The sequence below is a fragment of the Penicillium brevicompactum genome (genome assembly GCF_028827555.1).
Source record: "Penicillium brevicompactum strain IBT 35665 chromosome Unknown utg000005l_segment0_segment0, whole genome shotgun sequence".
Taxonomy (NCBI): domain Eukaryota; kingdom Fungi; phylum Ascomycota; class Eurotiomycetes; order Eurotiales; family Aspergillaceae; genus Penicillium; species Penicillium brevicompactum.
Window position 1 is genome coordinate 4515694 of NW_026623208.1, and position 23349 is coordinate 4539042.

A 23349-nucleotide genomic window follows, 5' to 3' on the forward strand; every position below is an offset into this window, starting at 1 on the left:
CCCTTTGCGGGATACATTCAGTTTTTACGAATTTCATGGGACGGAGTCAATTTTTCCCCCTTTGATGGGATGGAGTTATGACATGCGATGAGGCGATCGTTTTTTATGGATACCCCAGGTGCTTCCTGCTAGTTTTAAGTCAACTTTTTAACAAACCGACGTCACTGCGGCACGATGTGAGGGGAGGCTTTGATAGTTTTCTCTGCTATGACCAATACCATCACCTTCAAACGTCATCTCATTCTCATCGTAACAAGACTCATGGACATTGGCCTCGTCTTGGACGAGTTGATAAGCACATTCGTCGGGGCACCCAACCAAGACTTCACCAAACCTTTGGAATTCGATCTCTATCACGCATATACGGAGTACGTCGTGGTACGATTGATTAGAAGCATGCTTCGCATTGACTTATTCCTTAGGATGTAATGGGTAGGATTGATAAACGTGGACTTGAGAGCAACAATAATATTAAGATTTATCATCGGCAGCTAGAATAACAATGTAGAAGGTATTAAGACAAGAAAGAAATCGGTATCACAATCATAGTAACATGAAGCAAAGCGCACCTCTAGCGCCACGCTTGGAAAGCAGACCCAGTGACGAAACCACCGCTTGAGAAAACACAATAGCCATATCGCAATGCCATCGCCAATTGGCCATGGAAGAAACACACGCAAATCCACCATGCTCAAAGGTATGGCATCCACAAAGCATCACACGAAGCCAGGTGCTGAGGATTGACAGCCTTGGAAACCAGATCGATTGTAGTCTGGTTGGCAGGCAAGTTACCCTCTGGCGGGCTGGCAAGACTGACAGCACGGTTGACAATGATCTCGCTGTTGTTGTAAACGAGGTCACGAAGCTGGTTCGGAGGCAAGGAGCCGCGGTGTTGTGCCGTGGCCCAGAACATCATCTCGTCACGCACGAAGACACTGAGCTGCTGCTCCAACTCGTGGCGTGGCTCTGTCAGGCAGCGGGCAATAGCCATCATTGCACAAGCGAACACACCCTCAGTGGCAATGGGGCCCAGCAAAGTTTGAATGTTTGGCGTGAAACGGAAGGGGACTTGTTCCGGGTTGTAGAAGAACGCCTTGGCTGGGTTGATGGTAGGGATCAATTCGGCACCCCAGATATCTCCGGTGGATCGAGAGATCAGGATCTTGTTCGGGTAACGGTTTCCAATGTGCATAACGTAGGTCATGAAGGCGATTGCCGCGTACTGGTAGGCGAACTGTCGACGGAATAGCCAGAAGTCTGAGAAGTTCGGGTATGTCTGTTGGAAGTATTCCAAGACCACGGTGTTCGGCACCCACTTGTCTTGAATCGCCGTGAGGATTTCAGTACGAAGAACCTGCTGCTGGTCGGGCGTGCGCTGGATATCGTTAGTTTGGTCTGTGCGAAAGCCGTCTGGAAAACTCACATTTTGTTTGGTCTCTGCCAACGATCTCATCTTATCCATTGTAAAGAGAACTGGTTCATCCTTGTTCATGCCCATGCGACGGCAGTAATCCTCGTAGATACCTTGCATAGAGATGTATGAGGAATCGTCCCGAACAAGACGGATGTGAGGCGCCAAAGGAACCATCAAGGGGAGATGGAAGTATAGGTTGCGGCGTCGACTCTCCTTACGTTTCGCGAGCAAGCCGTTGAAGATACGGAACAATTGGAGGATACGCTCCTCCCGTCTGCAGTGGCGGGCAGCAGGGTGTTGAACAGCGAATGCTTGAACGCTGCCGTCGTGTCCTCGAATCTTCAAGCGGCGGTGGCAAACACCAATACCTCGTACCAGGTCCACATCTGGAAGGAAGCGGTCGATGCGGACAAAGTCTTGATTCTTGTCCTTGTGTAATAGGTACTGACCAGGGATCTCGACCTCATCGAATTTGAGGAAGCGGAACTCACTCAAGTGGGGCGAGGCGCTTTCAAGGAAGGTCTGCTGTGGTCGACGGTCGAGTTTCTCCTCGAACTTATCACGCCAGCGTCGGAGCTTGTGGATGTACTCGTTCATAGTCGGCTTTTTGGTGACGAAGTCTGCCTCGAACGATTTGCGGATGTGCGCGGGAAGAATGGTTTCGGCGAAACGAGTGATGTTGGCTTCCGTGGCGGCAGGCAACTTGAAGTCCGTGGCGTACGATGCAGGCATGCGGCCAACATAAGCCAGTCCGTCGTTCAAAAGAGCGACGATCAATCGGTAAGCATCTTCGTCGGGAGGACACTTGAAGTTCTTGTGAATCTGGTCGACCATTGTCTCCATGGAGAGAGCAAGCAAGGGGAAAGCTGTCTTCAATCCAGACATGATCTCGTCCGAATACTCCCAAGGCTTCTTGAGCGCTTCCTTTTCGCCCTCCGCGGCAGGGACCTGTGGTGTTCCGTTTTGGCCTGGCACCTGCAAATGTTGGCCTTGACCTGGAGTCTGACCAGCTTGTGGACTTTGACCCTGGCCTTGCCGAGGGGATGCTTGAACAGGCTGGGCGGGAGACTGGTTCGGGAGTGCAGGATTATGCGTGGCTGGCGAGCCAGCAGCCGCAATGGATGGCGAGGCATTGGCAGCCAAGGCGTTGGCTTGAGCCTTCTGGGCAGGAGAGCTTTCAGCACCGGCGACAGAGTTTGTCTTGGTACTTGGCGATGATCCTTGTTGCTGCTGTCGAGCTCTGTTCAACTTCTCTTGCTTCTGGTCATGCTGTTTCTTGATGCTCAACATGTCTTCTCTGTTTGTGCGGAGCAGGAAGAAGAGAGCCTGCGGGTACAGCTTGGCAATCTTGGTCAAGACAGCCTTGCAAAGACGTGCCTCGCGGTGAGACAGACTGGTGAGAAGTTGGGGGATGAAGGTGATCCAGTACCACACGGGAGTGTCACCCTTGAAGTTCTCGAATGCACTTGCAATTTTGCCTTCGTCGTTGTCCAGACTCAGCAGCCAGAGGATTCTGCTAAGAAGCTTGCGCGACTTCGCGCTCTTATAGAGACCAGCTGCCTCCAAGTAGCAGCTAACAGCATTACTAGCAAGTTCATAATCAGTGGGGTCCGCCTTGAATCTCTGGTCACTGTATTGTCCCCATTCAGACCAGGCCTTGGCAAGTCTCAGGTCATAGTACAGCGCAACACCAAACGCCTCGTTGGCCTCGTTGACATGGTCCAATTTGGCAAGGAACATGCCCTTGAGCGTGTAGAACTCGGCCTTTTGCTGCGGACCAAAGTAATTCAGGTTTGTGTTGTTGATCACGTCCAGTCCGGCGCTCAGCTCCTTCGGGTTCTGGTAATGACACTTGGCCTGTTCGCGAAGCTTGAGGAACGCCTCCTGAATTTCAATATTCGGAAGGGTGTAGATACGGCTGAGCTGGTTGATACAAACTTCTGGCATCTGGTGTTTGCGAGCGACATGAGCGAAGCGGTTGATGATCCAAGCTGTCTCATGATATCCACGGTAGGCGTAAGAGTTGCTGGCCACATTGTTTGTCTGTGGAGGCAAGAGACTGAGGTAAGTGCCGTTGATGAGCTGGAAGATGTGTTGACGCCAAGTGACAAGGTCTTGCCAGGTGTTGATATCATCCCAGAGATTGGGCAAACGGTCTCTCCATGTGCCGAGCAGCAACTTGAGCTCCGCAGACTTGGTATCCAAGTTACGTTCGTTTGTCTGAGCCAAGCTGCCGCAGATGTGACTAGCATCGTGCAACTCGACCAAGAGTTGGAAGTGCTGCAGAATGGGAATATGGGCATTGGTAATGCGCTTGGGCAGCTGTAGCCATTTGCGGATAGAGAGCTGGATAGACTCGTCGCAGACACTGTTGAAGTCCTGAATGTTGTCTTTCTTCGTGTGGTATTGGAGCAGAGCCATGAAGGCCTGGAAGAACGTGCGTCTTGGTGTAGGAGCATCGGACACGGACTTGATCAATGACTCGAGCTGTTCTCGGTTACCCTCACTCTGCCAGTTCTCAATGTTTCTCCAAGCAGCCTCCAACAAAAGGTCGTTCAGATTCTCGTGTTTGGCGAAATCGCTCAGAATGTCCCATTGCTGGAGCTTTTGGGCGCATGTCAGCCAATGGTCCTCCCAAACGAAGTATTCACCCTGTGAGAATGGCATAGCACCAGAGCGGGCCTTGATCTGGGCATTCTCGTAGAGCTGCTGAGACTTGTCCCACATTCCTTGTTGCTCGTAAGACAGCGCAGCATTGGTTTCCACAAACTTGCAGCGCCGGCGCCAAGTTCCATAGAAGAAGTCATCCTCTTGAAGACCTGCGTAGACCTCGACAAGGGCATCGAGATTACTCTCACGAACAGTGGGCGTGTCGATAATGGGATCGATGGCAGTCTGTTCAAGGTATGTCGCAGCAGTGTACCATGCGTCATAGGTTCGACTGAGGTATTTGATGACATGCGGAGGAATCTTGAATCGCGGACTGGCGCGTACGGTACCCTCCAGGAGTGCTTGTACAACGTTGGGCCTCTTGTCCAATTGTCTGTGGTGGTACTCTCGAGTAAGTAAAGTGACCATGTCCTTCTCCAAGTCGATGCAATCCTCCTTTGAAAGTGTGGACCAGAAGAGGGGGAATATAGTGGTCCACAGCTTGTACGCAACGTTGGAGTCGGTATGCTGGAGCTGACACAGAGGCTCAATCAAATCACGAACTCTCACGTCGCCAACGTCAGACATGAATCGTCTTCGCTCAGTGACAAATGCCTCGAGCTGGTTGTCGACCATGATATCCGCCTTCCTGGGGTCCTTATCTCCAGTGCCAAAGAGGAATGATACCGGGAACAAGGTGAAATCCTCATGGTGTAAGCGAGCGGTGGTGTTCATGTCAACACATCCAAGCACCAGATGGGACGCCTGAGCCAGCCAGAACGAGTCGGCCAGAGTGTCCCAGTTCTGACAGGTGAGGACATAACTGAGACGAGAGCTAGCGAGACGGGTCAAACTGCGGTCGAAGATTTGCATGAACCTATTGCGCATTTCCACATCCTGGGCTCTTGCGCCAATCAGGAAAGCATGTTCCAAGCGAACTGTCAGCTCGGTTCGAGTGATCTTCGAATCCTCGTAGATACGGATCACGAGGTCAAGGAACTTCTTCAGCATTGTCTGATCGGGCCGAGACTCGAAAAGCAACATTTTGTGGAGAACAGCTGTCTTCTCCTTCAGGGTGGGCCAAGACTCAGTGGAGTGGAACACCCAGGACTCGGCCATACCAAGAATCTTGCTGCAAAGTTCGACGTTCTGCGAACGCTCAACAATTTGAGCAAGGACGCTAAGGAACGGACGCCGTTGGTCTCCAAGATGAGACATGCGAACGGAGATCAGTTCAATTGTCTTGAGAATGAGGTCGACGCCCAGTTCAAACTCTTGTTGGTCTGTGACAGGGGGCGTGGCCCCACCTTCGGCCGGCTTTGCCCCATTCTGAGCCTGCGCAACGTTTTGAGTGGACGCAGCGACATGCTCCTTTGCCAATTTTGTGGAGAAGGCCTTCATCACGGCGGGGATGTGCGCATCAATCTCAGCCGGCTTGATCTTGGAAAGAGTCCACAGGATGTTCAAGCTTGAAACGTAGTTGTTCGCCGAAAGAGTCTCGTTGGCGATGGCAGACAGATACGAGCCGAACTCAGAAGGCGTACCTTCAGTGTCCATGGCATCTTCGTCGTCGGGCTGTTCATCGGGAATCGCTTCAAGGACATGGCGGATGGGAGGGGGAAGCTTGTGTGCCATGTCTGTATCGTCCTCAAGGCCATGAAGACAGTCTTGAATTTCTGGGTTGTCCGATTTCAATGGCTTCTCGAGGAGCTTCTGGATGGATGGGAGACGAGCAGCCACCCACTCGTTTGGCTTGGTTCCAATGAGAACTCGCAGGACCTGTAGCGTGTTGACCATGTACGTGATCTTGTCCTCGGGCTTGTCGCCCTTTTCGCCCACCAAGATAGGCTCCGTCACCTTTTGGTAGAGATCGATATCAAGATCGCCCCAGTACTCGGGAGAAAGGAGACTGCGGAGCAAGTTGATGGCCTTGTTGATCATTTCTCCTGTGGGCACAGGGTTCTGTTGCTTGTTCGTTGGCATTTGACGGATCTCAGCAGCTGGAACTAGGAAGCGTTCGGGAATGGTCGTGATGAAAGTAATAAGGTACTTGACCAGTGCCGCGCGCAAATCCGTGGGCACAGTGTATTCGGAACGTTCACGGCTGCTTGGGGGTCCGAGGGCAGGAGATGGTGACGGCTCCTGGGCCTCTTCCAACTTGCGCTTTCTCGCAACTGGTGACTCGGAGGATCCATGAGTCAGGGAGTGAGACTCTGCGTTCTGCGCGCGCTTCTCCTCCCAATGCCAAATCAAACTGATCAAGTTGAGTGCGAGCTTTTTGCTGTCATTTGAGGTATTTGGCGGACCAGTTATCTTGACCAATGATGGAACGATGAGAGGGACGAAGTGTTCTCTTGACTCGTAGAACAAATCAGGCTGGCGAACCAAGAATTGGAAGATACTCATGACCTGCTGCAAGTTGGCAGTCTCCTCGGCCAAGATGCGACGAGGCCATTTAGCCCACAGCGGGTACCTTGCGTCTTGGGCTGAGCTGTTCACGGTCCGTGTGGGAAGAACGGGAGCAAGAACATCAAGGGCCTGGGTCACAAGCGCTCTACCCTCGTTCTGGTGAGCTCTGAGTAAAGCAACATAGACCTGTATCACAATCTTGAAGGGTGTCTCGTAGTGTGCGATGAAGTAGCTGATCAGGACGTATGCACCGTACTTGTTGATGATGTCCTCAAGGCGAATGTAGTTCCAGGCGAACTTGATGATATCCTTGCGAGAATCCTGCACCGTTTGAGAGTGGTACTTGATCAACAACGCAGACAGCTGAAGTAACTCCATTCGCGAGTGGTCGACGCCCGCCTGGTTGGACTCCTCGCTCAGATCTGCAAGTTGAGGCTTCCATAGACGACTCTGAATCGATTCAGTCATGCTCTTGTCCATGAGCTTAGGGGTGTTCGGAGGGCTGTTCCAATTGACTTGAACATCCATGGCGAAGATTGGGTTCACCAAATGACGGAAAGCGTAGGTCTTAGTCTTCTGAGGACAACTCTTCTGGCCGTAGAGATCAAGACAGCGCATGATCACAGAGCGGCGGTAGTCGATAGACTCGTTGGAGATAATGCTCTTGTAGATGAACTTGGGAAGCGCCAATGTACGCTTCAACTCATCAGCGGAGAGTCCATCAATGACCTCAAAGAGGAAGTCTAGGTCATGCGTGGACTCGGCCAAGTACATAGTGAAGATATCCATCAATTGATCTTCCGCCTGTTCCACTCGGAGTCGCTCATCGGCGGGCAGACTATCACCTCGGAGCTTCCTTTCCAACTCTCTACCGGAAGTCAAAAGCTTCATTCTCATGTCTGCGTTCGAGACCAACCAGCGCTTGGTTGAGCTGTACGAGCATAGAGAGTGTGCTAGATAGACTCCGTTGATAGCAGCAGTGTTCTTGCCGTCGCTAGTGTCTTGACCAAATGCCGCAGTAGAGAATCCCTCAACATCAGCCACGAGAGCGTTTCGCAATGCCTCGCTCTCAGGATCTGCCATCATTTGGGCGAAGAAGCGTCCATACCGCTCGTCCTTGAACCGCGCGAAGAAGAATGCAATACTCTCCTTTGGGTATCTGTTCAGGTATTTCACAAGTGGCTTTCGGAAAGGGCTGTGGGAGGTACGGCGAAGCTTTGTCTCGAGATCAAGCACCTTGTTGACAAGGTTCTCCATGAATGAAGTCGCAGCTGGGGGGAGGAGATGGAAGATATTAAAGATGGCGGCGACTATCTTCATAGATGGATTCTGCTCAACGAGACTGAATGAAACCTTCTGTAGTACAGAGTCATCTGCAATGACCTTCATGTGGTCGAGTAAGCGTGCGCCAATCTCAACCTTGAAATAATTCGTGAGCAAGGTCAACAGACGAGCAAGGCCATCCAAACCAGCAACACTGAGGCGCTTTGGGTCTTGGAGGTTCATCAGAATCGGACGTAGGCCATTTTGCAATAGGTCCTTTGGAAGCTTGTTGGTCTGAGTGAGAACATCCCGAAGGCCAGCATTGGCAGCTTCGATGACTTCTTGCGAGCGAGAGTAGAGGGATTTGAAGAAAACAGAGATAATGCGGGCCCTGCTTGTGTTCTGTGGGGTGTTGGCAAACTCGGAGAAACTCATTGCCATCGATAAGAGACGAAGACAAGCAACACGCAGGTTGACGATCATATCGGCATTCTTGAACTCGTTGGGCTTGGAGGCGAGAGATTCATCATCGGCATCAGCTAGCGCAAGTGATTCCAGCATCAAACGGTTGAGAGGCTCGTTGAAAGTGACGATCTCATTGTGAAGGCTCAGACAGTAGGTGATGGCATCGATGAAGCCAATTTGGGTTGCGAAAGGCAGCGCACGCAGGGGCTTGTTGAAAATCGACTGCAAGAGTCGATCTCTGACAGGCAAGATCAATTCATGGACCTCACAGCCAAGTACTTCCTTCAAAGTGGTGAAGCAACGGCGGGCCGTCTCGCGAACATGCTTGTTCATGTGACCCAACTCGTAAACGAGCAAACCACAGAGGGCATACAGACGAGTCTTTTCGTTCTTCAAATCGTCCTTGGGAATGAGCTTGCCACATTTCTGCAGAATCAAGATCATGGTCTCCTGTGACTGGATGCGCGTAGCAGCTGGAAGATCCAATGGTGTGTCCTTGATCACATACATCAACGAGCGACAGAATTCGACGTGTCGCTCATACAGCCACGATTCTCCCAAGTCCAGCTTGGTCGCGAGCAAGTTGATTCCTAGGCTTCCGCCTGCCTTTGTAAACCACTCTTCACTATAGCAACTGTGACAGAAGACACGGCCCAGGTGTTGGAAGAATGGGAGCTTGGCGGCCTTCTCTGGGGATCCGAAGATAACACCAGCAGCATCCTTCACAACAACCATTGACTGTTCCGCAGCCTCACGGACATGGATCTCATCGGATGCGAGACATTCAACCAACGCTTCGGCAAGAATCTTAGAGTCAAGGTACACGGGACCCTCACCGCTGGCAACGTCGAAAGCCTTGCGGCCGTGGCGGAATTGGGCCAGGGCACGACCAACCTCTACGAGGGTGAAGTGCTTGCAAACGTCAGCCACGAAAGCCTTGGCCGTCTGCTCAAGCTCTGGGATCGTGGTGGCGAAGATACAAGCCTTGATAAGCTTCTTGACAGTTGCTTCTTGCGCGATCTTCTTTGGGATGGAGGCAGACCTCTCGGACTTGTCCAGGATATCAGCCATGGCACTAGGCTTATTCTCGAAGAGATCGTTGGCATGAAGCCTGATCGATGTAGCCAAATCATCAGGAATAGAGTCATAGCCGATTTGAAGCTTGAGGTGAGAGCTGAGCATACGATATGCCTGCTGTTTATAATAGATGTCCGAGGCTTTGGCCGAATCCGTCTTCGGGACTTCCATTAGCTTACCCGCAGCGAGGTCAATACCGATGTCAACAGGGAAAGGCCGCTTCTCGTTCGGGCCAATCAGCCTGATATCAAAGCTAGGATTGTCATCTGAGAATTGCTGGAATGACAGCTCAGGTGGATGGTTGAGGAACTTGCGGTTCCGTCCACCCAGCTTGCCCAGGATGCGCATGGTGGTGTGGGCGTGGAAGTGGTTGTAAGGGTGAGGGCGAAGGTGATCCCAAAGGGCAGTCATGAGCTCGTCCATTATGGGAGCCATGATCGGATCGAGGTAATCAGCTGTGAGGTTGTCCACGCAGAGTTCGAGGGTGCGAAGACCCTGGCCGACCAGGTCAGAGTCCGCACGCAATGCCACCACTATTGGTCGCATCAGGTAGCTGAGATGAGGAAGAAGATGGCTCAATCGAGCGGGAACAGTCAAGGTAAGCTCCACATAGAGATCCCGCTCCTGTGGCTTACGAGCTGCGAGCAGCAAGTTGTTAAATGTCTCAAGCAGCATCTCCAAGAGGGGGAGAATTTCCTTGTATAAGAGCTCAAACCGTCCCCCTCCAATGCTTCGGAACAGAGAACGGAGAAGAAGGAAGTAATTCATCGGCTCCTCGGCGGTAACCGAGAGCTCAATACACTTGGTCACGATCTTGGTCACATGAGGGTGGAGAACCTGCTCGTTCTGCACAGAGAACAAAGTCACCGCCATGAAGGAAAGCTTGAACATTCTCAAAAGAATCTTGGCCTTTGTCATATCAGAGGTCCCGACCTCATCAATACGCTCCATCAAGTACTGCAGAACCATGCCCGAGAATGCGGGGGATGTGGCCTCGCTAGCCAGGAAGAATTGGGGCAGGTGGAGCAAAGCCCCATGTTCGAACATCAACTCGTGAAGGTAGGGGATTTCGGAGTGGAAAACTTCGTGGAATGTCGCGGTATCAATGCAGTGGAAGACAGTGCCGAAGCTTTCCAGAAGCTCCTTCTCCTCCCGTGTCATCGGTGCAGTGTACTGACTTGCAAGGAAATCAAATGGAGAGGCGTAGTTCATCTCAGGAGGGCTCTGATCAACGCCATAATAGCGGAACACACGAGCTCCCTCGTGGAAGAGCTTCTTGATGACACTAACCTCCTCTGCATTGTAGCCATATGATACCTCGGACCAGTTGACAGGGACGTTACTCGGGTCGATCTGGACGTCATCTGGGTTACAATTCTTCAATTGGCGGAAGATGTTCTTCAACCCATTAATCAAGTTCCTGAAGAGGAAAATGTTGTCCGAAACTGGATCACCGCCGCGATCACGTGGACTAGAGGTCTTGATGGGCGAAGCCGAGAAAATGTCGATCTCATCCCAGTCAGGTGGTTGGTCTTTTTCGGCGAGGTAGCTCTCGGGGCAGGGTTCGGTATCTTTGCGGAAATCTTTGTAGGCCTTAGAAACTTTCACAGCGTTCTTGAACTGGTGGTTCATTGATGCGAACTTGTCACCGATTGCATCTAAGATCATTATTAGGAAGTACCGCGCCTCACGTTTGTCTTCCAATTTGGAGATGTTCTCTGCCATGTTCAGAAGTAGTTTAGCACTCATCGTTTGGAAGCTAGTGCCAGGGAAGTCATCATGGAGGTTTTTCGTGTACACCTCAACTGTCCTGCGAATCTGGTCACGACTCAAATGATCACGAACATGGTGGATCAGATCGGCTAGCATGCTGTAGGCTAGAGGTCGCATGGTCTCATAGACAGTCAGACCATCTCCAATGAGAGTTCGCTCGTCCAAAAGCTCATCGATTTTCTCAAGGAAGATCTTGCGGTAGTTGAAGTTGATGATGTGGCGAATAGCCACCAGCAATTCTTTCCTAGCTCCCGACTTCTCTCGTGGGCAATCTTGGAGAAGGCGCACAACGACAGCTGGAAGGGTAGGTAGGAAATCCTGAAGCTGGTGGGCATACAGACGGAGCAAGTATGCCAAAAAGCTCATCGTCTTAACTTGCGCTGTGATGAACTCGCCGAACGCAGCGCGGTTCTTGATCTCCTTGCAAACTCCCGTAAATATCGTACCCTGTGCGGCAGCTTCTGAGTGTGCTTTTTCTTGTGGCTTCGCTTGAAGCAACAAAATGGTCTTGATGAGCGGTACAAAAAGCTTCACGTTGGCTGAGACTGAGGCGCGGTGTGTTTGGAAAATTGAAACGACGATAATCGGGCACTCTGCGAGAACTTTGAAAGACTGCATGCCCTTCAAAAGGACATTGCTTGACTGCTGCTCTGGTCCAAGATCTGATACTGAGGTTGCGGGCGAGCTCGGTCGAGGAGACTGGAAGTTCTGTGCTGTTGCGTTCGGCGTTGATGGCATGCCCGATGGTGTGGCTTGGTTTGGAGTGTCAAAAGTGTCTCGGACCACTTGTTCCATGGTCTGGAACATCTCTTGAATCAGCTCAAGGAAGGTTTGGACCCGGAGTGCTGTGGCCTTGGCTTGATTCCTCTCCAAATCCATGATCGTCTTCATACAAAGCACCGCGTTGTCTTCGTTTTCGATCCTCACAAGGTCCATCAGCAGGTCGACCATATCCACAGCGTAAGGCTCGACATCGGGTGAGCCCATCGGTAATCGGTGGAGTGTCTCGAGGATGCAGTTTCGAAGTTTCTAGCGAAGAAGCTTGTTAGCGAGTATAACTAACCTTTGCGGATACCAAGGTGGCCCTTGAAACGGTATAGATCTCACTTGTTCATAGGACATGCTGAAGAACACCGGATCTCCCTTCAAAACGGTTTTGAATACCGGCCATAGCTTCGATAAAAAGATGGGGTAGTTTGCACCAGCGCATAATGGTTCAATTGTGTCTCGTAATTCGGTAGCAACGTTGGCTCGGACTTTGATATCTGTATCGCGATGCCGTCAGCATGGTGACAAGGCAATAGTAAATTTTATAGCGGTCATTCTGACGTACCCAACTTTTCGTCGCCGAGCTTGGCGGCATAGATATCTATGTTTCGCTCCATGGTAGCGATCGCACCCGGCGAAAGGGCTAGCCTCTCAATGGCGATTAAGAGAAATTATGGCCAGGCCGGAAGGCCGCCTGAAAAAGGCGGAATGTGCGCAGTAATCCCGGGGGGAAATTGGCCTCTCATGTGTTGTGTTGTGGTAGCACGGGAGCTGTGTGGACTCGATCGATATGCGAAAAGATCGGAGACGGAAGAGGTAAAAGGAAGGGAATCATCAAGTCATTGAGTTTCCAGGGAGAAAAAAGGTTGCCTAGTCCATTTAGTAAAAGGAAGGTTGGACAGCAAAAGAATGGATTGAATTACCCCGCGGGGAAGGAGAAGCGCAGTTGATGGAGGAGGGTTTTAAAGGTAATGAATGCGCGCGATATTCACGAGAGCAGAACAGAAGACGCGGGCTATCGCAGAGACCCCGAAAGAAACACTAGTCTGCTTTAGGCAATTTTTCGGGGACGGTTGATCCGGCTCCGAGCCCCTTCCAGCCCTGCACTACAACTTCCTTGACCTCGTTGATATGTCTTGTGCCCTTGCTAGGGGCCGCAAAGTATTATGTTCCATCAGTAGTATGTATTGGTGTATTCGAAATGAATGAGTACAATTTTCGAATTAGTCAACCTGGTCATGTGTCACAGCTACATTGTATACATCCACATTCCAAGGCCGTGTGTACTTGGATACTGCGACATATGTATCCTGCTATACAATCTGAACTACTTCGAAAGTTACCTAGGTAGTTGTTCAGTTATTGGCAGGTATTCTGTACATATCGAAAAGACAAACAGACAAATTCTGCATTAAGTAATGTATATATAAACTCTACTCTCAAAACACTTGTTCATAGCAAGAATAGATCTACAGAGGCACCAATCAGATTCCAAGGCAATGTCATACCTATCCTAGAATTGGTCTAAAATAATGGAAGAAGACAGAAAGAAGACAACACATAGACAGCCACCGACATCGTCGATGGATGGAAACGCCAATCGCACCCGTTTTCCATACCCGAACACGGTTCTAAGACTGGCTCCAAGGATGTCCACGCGGACGAAAACCCAGAGACCCGGTCACAGAAAGGAAAATATCAAAAAATCCATGTACACAAAAGAGAAGAAGGGGAAAGGGGGACAGGCACAGTTTGGGGGCATCAATCCAGGCGAGTACTGCCGAAAATCAAAGGACAAGATGAAATCGTTGTCCGGAGTCGCTATGCCGTTGCAAGAAAAATGGGAACACATATCCATCAGCAGTCCATTCCCTCCGAGACATTATTTTGTAGAATTGCTACGATGCAAAATCTGTACATTGGTCGCGCTGGTACCACTGCCGACCGATCGTCGTCGCGGGCGAACTTCACTGCCGCTTCCGCTTCGTCGTCTCCGACCACTGTTGCGAATAGAGCCTCGGCGTCGTGTCTGGAGCAAACGGACGTTCTCACATTAGAATCACGCTGGCTATAGGGGTGGACGTGGTCTCTTAGCAAAAGACAAAAAATCAAGGGCGACAGAGCCAGACGATAGGGTAGTGCGCATAGGAATGCATGAATCTGGGCAGCAAAGCGGCGGATCAGAGATGCACGTTACTTACCGAGTTGGGGGTTCCTTCCCTGCTGGGTCGGTCCTTTGACTCGTCAGGTTCCTCCTGCAACTTCAATGTGTTCAGTCGCTTTTGACTCTCGTGGGTCATAGCCTCAACCTCGTCAATGGGCTCGGGCACGTCGAGAGCGGGGGGGCGGGGGTGGAGGAATGCCGTTCTTTCGGTCTTTGGCCTGTTGCTCGATAATGTCCCAGCGGTCCGAGCGGGACTTTTCGCGCTGGTCGGCACTGTTCTGGTGCTCGGTGAATTCGTGTGAGCATTCATCAAATAGTTGAGGATTAATTTCCATGAACATCTTCATGGCGTTGTACACCATGCTGTGGATCGTTCTACAAGGCGTCAGTATTCTGTTACTTGTGATTCGAGAACATTTCCATGGGCATACCGGTTCCAGTGCCCCTTGGAGTTCTCGTAGAGAGGAGCAAACATGATGGGGAGAATTGTTTCCACGTTGTCGCTGACGAGATTGCAGAAATACTCATTGTTCCAGAAGTACAATGCCCGTTCGGCGACCTGCATGTCGAACATTGAATTAGAGAGGTGTCTCAGTGGGGGAAACGCAAGAAGCACACACCTGGAAATGGGGGCTGGCAACAGACTTGGCCAACTGGTTGAACAAGGGCTCCTGCACCTTAGCGAACTCGCCAGGGTCCATGACCTCGAAGATGTCTTCGACCTCATTAAGATACATGACTTCTTTGGTGCTGTTGGTTTTGGGCCAGAAGCGCAGCAAGCCAAGAACGACCTGGGTTATGGTTAGCGGATGCATCTGAGTGAAATGATTTGATTGAAGAACCTACATCTTCAGTAAGTGTCGAGTCCTTCTCCAAGAATTGCACGATACAGTATGCCAATTGTGGGTGGTACATGCTGAGACTCTTGACCTTGTGCATAGGGAGAAGTACTCGGGTCAAGAAGAGCTTATGTTCCTCCTTTAGGGGCAAAGCGAAACCGTTGATGATGGAGCCCAAAATCTCGAGTAATTCGGCAATTCCGTTGTGTCTCTCCGTTTCATACATGAATTGGAAGAAAACGTTGTTGATAGATCGGCGGATATAAGATCTCAGGTTTAAGAATTTGCCATAAATGCGATGCAGAGTCGTCTTGAGGAAATCACGTTCCCGGGGATCTTCCGAATCGAAGAGATCCAACAGCTAGATGTATCATTAGCTTGCATCGCTTGTGAAATGAAGATACCAAGACATACCGAAAGAACAAATTGATGATCGATGTAACCCTTCGCGATGTTTGTGTTGAAGTCCTGGCTTTCGATGAACCTCAAGAAGAACTCATATACAACCTGAATGTGGGGCCAAGCGACCTCCAAAACAGGCTCGTCTTCCTCCGGGTCAAATGCTTCACCCTGGGGAGTCAGAGGTGGGGGGATGGGACGAAACAGGTTCTTGGCAAACATCTCTACCACCCGAGGGTACATGGGCTCTGTGATAACGGACCTGTTGTTGGCAACATAGTCCAGAAGCTCGTGCAATGCCAGGCGCTTGATCTCCTTGGACTTCATGTCGGCCGTTGGGTCGTTGAAGTCAAAGATGATATTGCACTGGTCGATCTTTTGCATGAACAAGTCCTGGCGCCGGTTAGGAGGGACTTCGTGGAAGCCTGGAAGCTTCTCCAACTCTCTTTGGCGCTGATCGGAGATGTCAAACCGTGAAGAGTGCTGGCGCTTGGGCGTCCGGATGCCTTCCGACATGTCCTTGGGTGTGGTCTGCAGGCGGTCGAAGACGTGAGACTTCCTTGGGGGTGCGAGGTCACCGGGCATTGTTTCTGCAGCACCGGGGGAGGAACATGCTATTATTCCAGGAAAGAGTCAGTGACTGTGTCTTTATCAATTGTTGAAACTGATAGCCTTACCGTGCTTGGACTGATGATGACACTGGGGGCTGGGGGCTGGCCTTGTCTAGTCGGTGTTCCCGGTCCATTGCTTACGGGCTGGCCTGCGGCGCCGGCTTGTGGGATGTAATGCTGAACTGGGGTGCCAGGGTGGGGCGCGCCGCCCGCAGGAGCCCCAGCGGGTGAGGTATTGTCGGGGGACTTGTTGCGCGGGTCGTTCAGTGAGGTCGTAGACGATGTAGGTGTGCCTTGGCTAGGAGAGGTAGATTGCTGTGCGTTGGAGACGCCAAGAGACGCTTGGTTCTGGGAAGCGGAGTTGGAGTCCTTCTTTTTCGATGACTTGTTGTCTTTCGCCCGCGACAGCTGATCATGCTATATTCGAAGCGGTTCAGATTAGCATGAGTTCAAGATGAGTAAAGGGATCACCACCTGCACGATGAAAATGAACGGTGTGCGGAAATGGTCGTGCGGTGAGATAGACCGAAGGGTATGGGGAACTCACCACTCTCTGTCTGAAACCCTTCATTTTGACGACTATTTAGATAGCCACATGTACTCGGCTAGTGTTGTAGGTTCCAGTACAGCCAAGCGCCGCACTCTAGCCAGAGCGATTCGAGGGGAGACAGCGGAGACGATCGCTCGGAATAACCACGAGAGGGGGAAATTGTTTGGGTCGACCTAATAGGAGAACTGGTGAGCGGTCCGAGTCACGCGGCATGTAAATTGACTAGGTTGAAGATGGAAGATGGTGCGGTGCAGAATACCAGACTCTGCGATGCTCAGATGGGGGGTGAGGCTCAATGGCAACAACCTCCAACGCTCGAGACAGGGTGCAGTCGCAGCACGCGCACGGGGCAAGGTGATTCGGTGTTGGTGAGGGCCAATACAGGCATTAGGACACGAATGTCCTGTCAAAACGTACCTCCGTAGCTTTGACCGAAACAATTGAGCAATCGAGGGTAGGAGTGAACTGAGAGAGTAGGTGTTCCGGGAGGTAGCTGGTTGGTGCCAGAGGATCTCCGAGTCGCTAAGTGGCAGGCTGGGAGTGGGGGGATTGGGAGCACCAGGTGGACAGGCACTCGATTCTCTGCCAACAGCGAAAGCACGAGGTTCAGATTCTCGATAAAGTAGAGCGCCTAGTCGGCGATTTGCACAAGACCAAATAACGATGATGGCGTTGGTAGAGAGGAGGAGGGTGGGAAGGTGGATTGTTGTTGAGGTGTTAGGGAAAGGCGGGCTGGTTCTCCTGGCTGTGATGGTGATGGGCCACAAATCCGTACGCGACTAGTTCTTCTACATTTCCATGCGAGCGGAATCTTTTGATGCTAAACTGCCAAACTATGGAATTACTCGACTATTTCACCTTTCTCCTATCGTTCTGTATGCTTTTTGCCGCTTGTTTCAAACGTGCTTATGTCATGATAACACGTGACCACAGGGGCGATTCAAATTCTCAGGAACCGACGACGTCACTTGGGTTTGTAGTAGACAGCGATACCTCAAGTGATGCAATTGTCATCAGAAGACCTCGTTGAGATGCAACACTAGCCACGATTGACCAAGTTGGACCAGCTGAAGACAGTGCGGTCTGTGCTCTCGACCCCACTTCTTACTCTCAACTTGATATGCCCGCATGTTCCATAGTTGGTGGATTTGAGACGTCCAGCGATATTAATAGGTGGCTGATCTGAGTGGCTTGCATGTCCAGGTGTATTATTCCACCAGTTGCTGATTGGACAGAATTCGTATTTTTACATATGCGGCGAATATCATTGACAAATTACGGAGATGGGCGGAGATATATAATGAAGTCCGATTATTTCATCTTCAACCCAGTAGGACTCGAAGACTCGAAGTGATGCCCTCTCACCCTCAAGGCTTTTGTACCTTTGGAAATTCGAGGAGAGCTAACCGAGAAGCCACATGCCCTGGTGGACATTCAACATTTACATTGCGGACTAATGAGAGGAGTACTTTCGACACCACCTAACTGATCCCTCAATAAGCTCGAGTCTCAATACGGACATCGGGAGACACAAGATGCTCGAAAAAAGCCAGCGGAAATGAACCTGCCTATGCAATAAGTGGAAAGAAAACTCGATTGTTCCTTCCAAAATTTGGATAGGCCATGCCTTCCCGGCATGTGTGGACAGAGTAGAAAACACAGCAACGGTGGAAAGTGCTTCTCTTCACGAAGCAGCATTGACCTCCAATCTGGCCCTCAACCGTCTCTCATATCCCAAGTCCACCGCAAGAACCACCAAGCATAGAGATCATGGCAACATTCGGGAGCTACCTCACCCCCGAGTTCCTCGCCGCTCCGCCAGACCAAACCCCCGTTCTCTACGGCCGCCCACTCAAGGCCCATGAGATCCTTGTATCGCCAGCGCGGCCCCCTCCCGAGCCCTTGAATCCCTGGATACAGCTGCGAGACCCTCCAGAGGAACCAAGTGCCGACGCTACCCAAACAGCCGAAGCAAAACCCAAGAGGTCACTCAGACGCAAACTGAAGAGCATGGTGACTTCAACTCGCAAGTTCTTTTCGCGGCACTTGCGCAAATCCTCGTGAAGATCACGCTTCTACATCTGAACTGTGCATGAGAGTATGCCACAAATTCAAATTATAATCCTTTTCTACGGGGTGACGTCCATCCAAACGCCGAAAACCCTGCACCCGGAAAACGGAGAAGAAGAAGAAGAAGTCTGCGGACATACCCGAGAGAGCATGTTACAAAAAGACCAAAAGACACAGACGAGACCGACCTTATCCTGACGGACACAATGGAGAACGAGAATCAAACAAGAAACTGTACTCACATCGGGCAATCAAGCAAAAAGTCATGGAGGGGAAGGCTTGGACGAACTGGGCTATGCCAATATATCTTATGCTGGGCTTGACTCACTATCTGCCTTTTGTTGAGAGCCTATTTTAAAACCCGAGTTTTGCAAAAGAACAAACACCTCTGTCAAAGTTCGAAGAATCTCTTGCATATTGTAGTCTTCAGGGCTCCAATGGCTCCACTTTGTAGTACGCTGAGTCATCATGATTTCGCGGCACCTGGCACACTAAACCACATGTGGAATGTAGGATCCTTTTCTTGAGACTGTAAGATATCAGATATTGCCTTCAATGTCTTAATTGCCAATTCATATCCATTGGAGTGTAACATTAGTCCAATCAAATTGGCCTGACTTGCGAAAGGGCACTTCCTTACATCGCAGCTGCGTTGACCCAACTCACCAGCGACACCCTCGATTAACTACACCTCAGCCTGGACAAGTCCTCATTCTTTGCTTTGACAAGTTTGAAAGTCTCTCTCCCATCATGGACGACCAGAATAATCCATGGACGGCGCCATTTCACCCCGTTCCCGCCCGGCAGCTCGTGAGCGTCGAGCACCCTGCCATCGTGCGCAATGTCGACAAGGCCATTGAAACCCTACAAGGCGACGCCGGAATCAAATCAGTAAGGATGAAAAGCGATGATTACAAAAGATTGTGATCTATACTGACCAGCGACAGATATTGGACCGGACCAGGGAAGACCCGAAGGCCAATCTGGTATTGCGGCCCGGAGATGCCCTATCTCGGCCAGTCCAGTCAACTCACGTGCCATCAAATAACGTCTTGCTCAAAGTCACCGTCCCAAAGAGGACTGGACGGAAACGCAAACTAGGTTCAGATGCGCCTTTTGAATATTCGCCAGAGCCTGAAGTTGCAGGCCCACCGCGACGCACAGCAAAGGATCTCTTGCGCAGCCTCAGCGACAACCCTACGACTTATCAGATAGAGCCAGTTGGGAGCATTGAGCATACGCATCTTTTCCGAGGTTCGCTCCTTACCATGGGTTTCTTTCATCGGACGCATGCTAACACCCACAGGAATGCCTGATTTCGTCTACTCGACACAGGCAAGCTCCTTCGCCAACAGGTTCCGAGAGCAGATCCTTTCGTATGACTGTGAGTACATCAGAGCTTCTGTAGAAGAATATCAGCTAATCTTTACAGTTGACAAAATGAAACAATTCGACATCGACATGGGCAAGGGTACCCAAAAGAATGCGGATATCATCCCACCACCATCCTTCAGCCATGGTGACGTGCCGTTCCACTATATGTAAGATGAAATATCCACCGAACCAACGAATCCACAATCTAACCAATTTAGCTACCGTCAAAACCCAACCGTGAAGAAGACAGTGGGAAAATCCGGCCAAATGGAAACAATCAACACCTCAACTGCCAGTAAAGTTCTGACTCATCTCGTCTCCTTCGACGTCGCCACAGTCCCTCAAAAGCCACGCGAGAACCTCTTGCCTCTCGAAGCTCATGACCAAAGCATGCGCGACACAATCGCCGCCGTCGAAGCACTGTACGAACAGCGGCCAATCTGGACCCGTCGCGCTATCCGCAACAGTCTAACATCAGATGCGCAACGCTCAAACCTCCGTCACGCCATCCCATACGTAGGCTACATCTTCAGATCCGGACCGTGGCGCGACGCAATCGTCAAATTGGGCGTAGACCCGCGCACATCCCCAGAATACCGCCACTACCAAACCTTCATGTTCCGTCTCTTCTCACGAGAAGCAGAGTTGGGTCGCGACGGCGCAGGTGGACGACGACATAACCTTCCTCGTCCCAGTGACGCCCGACTCGATAAAGAATCCGGCTCTGCCGATATAGATGGCCACATCTTCAACGGCAAGCTGCCACTCTCCACCGATGGTCGTATCTGGATGATTCGTGATATCACAGACCCGCAGCTGCGAGCTGCGCTTTATCCCGAGAACCCGGCGCCAGATTTCCTGCGCAAGGAATGCGAGATTGTTACCGACGGCTGGTACGGTAATGGAACGCTTGGAAAGGCGAAGACGGTAATGAGAGCTAAGATTGCTGTTTTGATGGAAGGGAAGCAGCCTGTTGATGAGGACTATGTGAGGATCATGAAGCTTCCTGATCATGCGAATTGTGAGCAGGACATTGAGCTTTTCACGATTGATCTTGAGACGAGCACTAGCAAGGAGACTGCGTTGGCGACGGAGGTGAGGTCTACGATTCGTGGAGCGCCGAAGTGGAGGCAAGCGACGGCTGGTAAAGACAAAGAGAAAAAGAAGGAGGACAAGAAAGAGAAAGAGAAGGAGAAGAAGAAGAAGGGAAAGAAGAAGGAGAAAGCCGTTGAGTTTGAGGCCCAGAGTGAAGGAGAAGAGGAGGAGCTTGAACGACAAGAGATGATCGCGGCACAGGTGGCCGCTGCTGCTGCTGCCAGAGATGCGGATGAAGCTAACGGCGAGGGAGAAGGCGATGACGAGGGGGATGATAATGGTCCCATGGATGAAGACGAAGACGAATGATTCTACAAGGAGCTTACTTAACAAGACAATCTTGAGAAATGATAATTCGATTGCTAGCTAAAGGTACCTACCGTACATCATTAAACATCAGACATGACAAAACGATTAAGGACCGGAGAACAGAGAGCAATGCAAGCCGGGTAGTCACAATAGTGAGACGTAAGTCGTGAACAAAAGACCAAGACACCAACGCCGAACAAGAAAGAATAAAAGAATCAAACAATGAGCGCCAAACAAACAAATTGGTATTGGATAAAAACCAGCCGGAGAACCAAAACACCAGACCCAGATGCACACCCCAATTTTAGAGACGGAGGAAATCAGTTGAGCTTCTCAGCCTCGTCATCAGGCTTGGGAGTAGCGGGCTCGGCAGCAGGATCGGTGGCGGTCTCGGCAGCAGATGGGTCAGGGGCAGCAGCGACAGCTTCCTGGCTCTGCGAGAGGGGCGAGCAAGGCTTCTTGAACTCAGGCTCATCTTCATACACAACGGTGATTGAGAAAGCATTGCAGCCGTCGGCATAATAATCAGCAGCATTGAGGTCACCCAAAGGGGCGCGGTCCACAAGCGACTTGCGGGTGGCAGTAGCATTGGCACTGGCAGTAGTTTCCTGGCGAGCACTGGGGACAACGACGCCCGATTCGTGAGGGGGAACATTCTCCTTCCCGCGGCTGTCAGTGGGCTTCCCCTCATCGTCACTGATATCAAGAACAGTAGTTGAGTGTTGCATCAAGTTGGTCATCTCCTCCTGCTCGGTATCGACATGGATGTCGAAGCACCATGCCTCGGGAGCCTTGGGCTTAGGCTTAGGCTTCGACTTGGTCTGGGACAGTGCGGAGGCGAGGGGAGAAGGGGCGGGCGACCCCGCGCTTGTTCAGGTCTCTGGGTTTGGTGATGGAGCGACGGCTGGCGGACTTGCTTGACTTGGGTGGTGGGGAGCGACCGGCAGGTTTAATCGGTGCTGATTTGGGGGTTGATGATTGCGCGGGCTTGGGTGTTGTGATGTGTGGTGAGATTCGGGACGAGAGAGCCACGCGTGATGCTTTGGGGTTGCTGTTCTCTTCGTCATCGTCGAATGTGCGCTTGCGCTTGGTAGAACTCGGTTCAATGTTCTCGGAGTCGATGAAGATCGTGTTCTTGGGGCTGTTGAGGCCCTTCAGGGAGAGGACTGGTTCCAGGGTTCGGTTAGCTGGGGCCGCAGACCCGACCATGGATCGCAACGTACCATTTTGTTGATTCTGACGGTTCAGCTTCGATCGCATCATAGGACGCATGTGCGGCGAGTCCAAACAGCCCAAGGGCTGGCGAGTGGGAGTCATGGTGAGGGCCATTGTAAAGATTTTGTTTTGGTCAAGTGGGGATCGGCGGTCTACACCCCGCGAGTCGTCGAAGTCAAAAAGGAAAATGGGCAAAAAAGCAAAAAAAAGTCGATAACTCGAATCAAAGAGAGGGGTTCTTGAATGATAGTAAATAGGACTTCGTCACAATAACTTTGTTTGGGTCCACACAAAAAAGAGAGGATGGGTAGAAACTGCTACACCGAACTGAACGAAGGGATGATTCAGATAATGACACCAATGATTCAGATGTGCAGCGATCGAGAGGTAGATATAATGGCCGAGTCCAATGGATTCAAGGTTCAAGCAAGGTATCAAAAGGTGGGAAAAGTGGAGGGATCACAAATGGAGGGAGTAGGAGAGTATTTCAAGGAGCATAGCGCGTCTTCGCGCGCAAGGCATCTCGGAGGGCCGGTTGGATGCCAATTCCTCAAGTGGCGTTTATGCAGCCCCAGCGCAGTCCAATCGTGTTTCATGCCAGTGATCCATTCTCTTCCCTCGTGTATGTACAATGTACGGAGTACGGGTCTACGCGCTTTTGCTTTTGACATGGTAATGCCCATTATGCTCCTTGTCCCCGTTTTCCCTCAACTTTGTTTTATACTTTCTATACTTCGACTTTGTTCTCGTAGATTACCATAGTAACTACCAAGACAGTGAGGCAATGAACCAGGTTCCCAGGTAACCATCTAGGCACTTAGGTACCCAGGCAACTACGCGCTCACCCAGGTAACTGGAGAATCCAGATATGTCCTAGTCGCGTCGAGTATCCCTTAGACGCGTCG

At 51.1% G+C, this 23349-nt stretch overlaps 5 protein-coding genes across 5 annotated transcripts; 2 read left to right on the plus strand and 3 right to left on the minus strand.

Annotated features, from left to right (window-relative positions):
- Positions 1-691: 691 nt before the first annotated feature.
- N7506_007576 (histone acetyltransferase TRA1) lies at positions 692-12435 on the minus strand (the record flags this gene model as incomplete). The annotated part of the gene is made up of 4 exons (XM_056956869.1): positions 692-1375; positions 1424-12079; positions 12158-12315; positions 12384-12435. 4 exons carry the CDS (start codon positions 12433-12435, stop codon positions 692-694), a joined length of 11550 nt encoding a protein of 3849 aa, XP_056811203.1.
- Positions 12436-13675: 1240 nt separating this feature from the next.
- Positions 13676-16402, minus strand: N7506_007577 (protein phosphatase 2A regulatory subunit RTS1; the record flags this gene model as incomplete). Its single annotated transcript, XM_056956870.1, has 10 exons — positions 13676-13882; positions 14020-14200; positions 14238-14357; positions 14414-14541; positions 14603-14773; positions 14829-15182; positions 15236-15834; positions 15898-15907; positions 15973-16248; positions 16379-16402. The coding sequence occupies 10 exons, from the start codon at positions 16400-16402 to the stop codon at positions 13676-13678; spliced, it is 2070 nt and encodes a 689-aa protein (XP_056811204.1).
- A 1749-nt stretch (positions 16403-18151) lies between these two features.
- N7506_007578 (uncharacterized protein) lies at positions 18152-18445 on the plus strand (the record flags this gene model as incomplete). The annotated part of the gene is made up of 1 exon (XM_056956871.1): positions 18152-18445. One exon carries the CDS (start codon positions 18152-18154, stop codon positions 18443-18445), a length of 294 nt encoding a protein of 97 aa, XP_056811205.1.
- A 756-nt stretch (positions 18446-19201) lies between these two features.
- Positions 19202-21229, plus strand: N7506_007579 (transcription factor TFIIIC subunit TFC1; the record flags this gene model as incomplete). Its single annotated transcript, XM_056956872.1, has 5 exons — positions 19202-19342; positions 19399-19705; positions 19758-19835; positions 19884-19992; positions 20044-21229. 5 exons carry the CDS (start codon positions 19202-19204, stop codon positions 21227-21229), a joined length of 1821 nt encoding a protein of 606 aa, XP_056811206.1.
- A 320-nt stretch (positions 21230-21549) lies between these two features.
- On the minus strand, positions 21550-22558 carry N7506_007580 (uncharacterized protein; the record flags this gene model as incomplete). Its single annotated transcript, XM_056956873.1, has 3 exons — positions 21550-22050; positions 22091-22395; positions 22453-22558. The coding sequence occupies 3 exons, from the start codon at positions 22556-22558 to the stop codon at positions 21550-21552; spliced, it is 912 nt and encodes a 303-aa protein (XP_056811207.1).
- Positions 22559-23349: the final 791 nt, after the last annotated feature.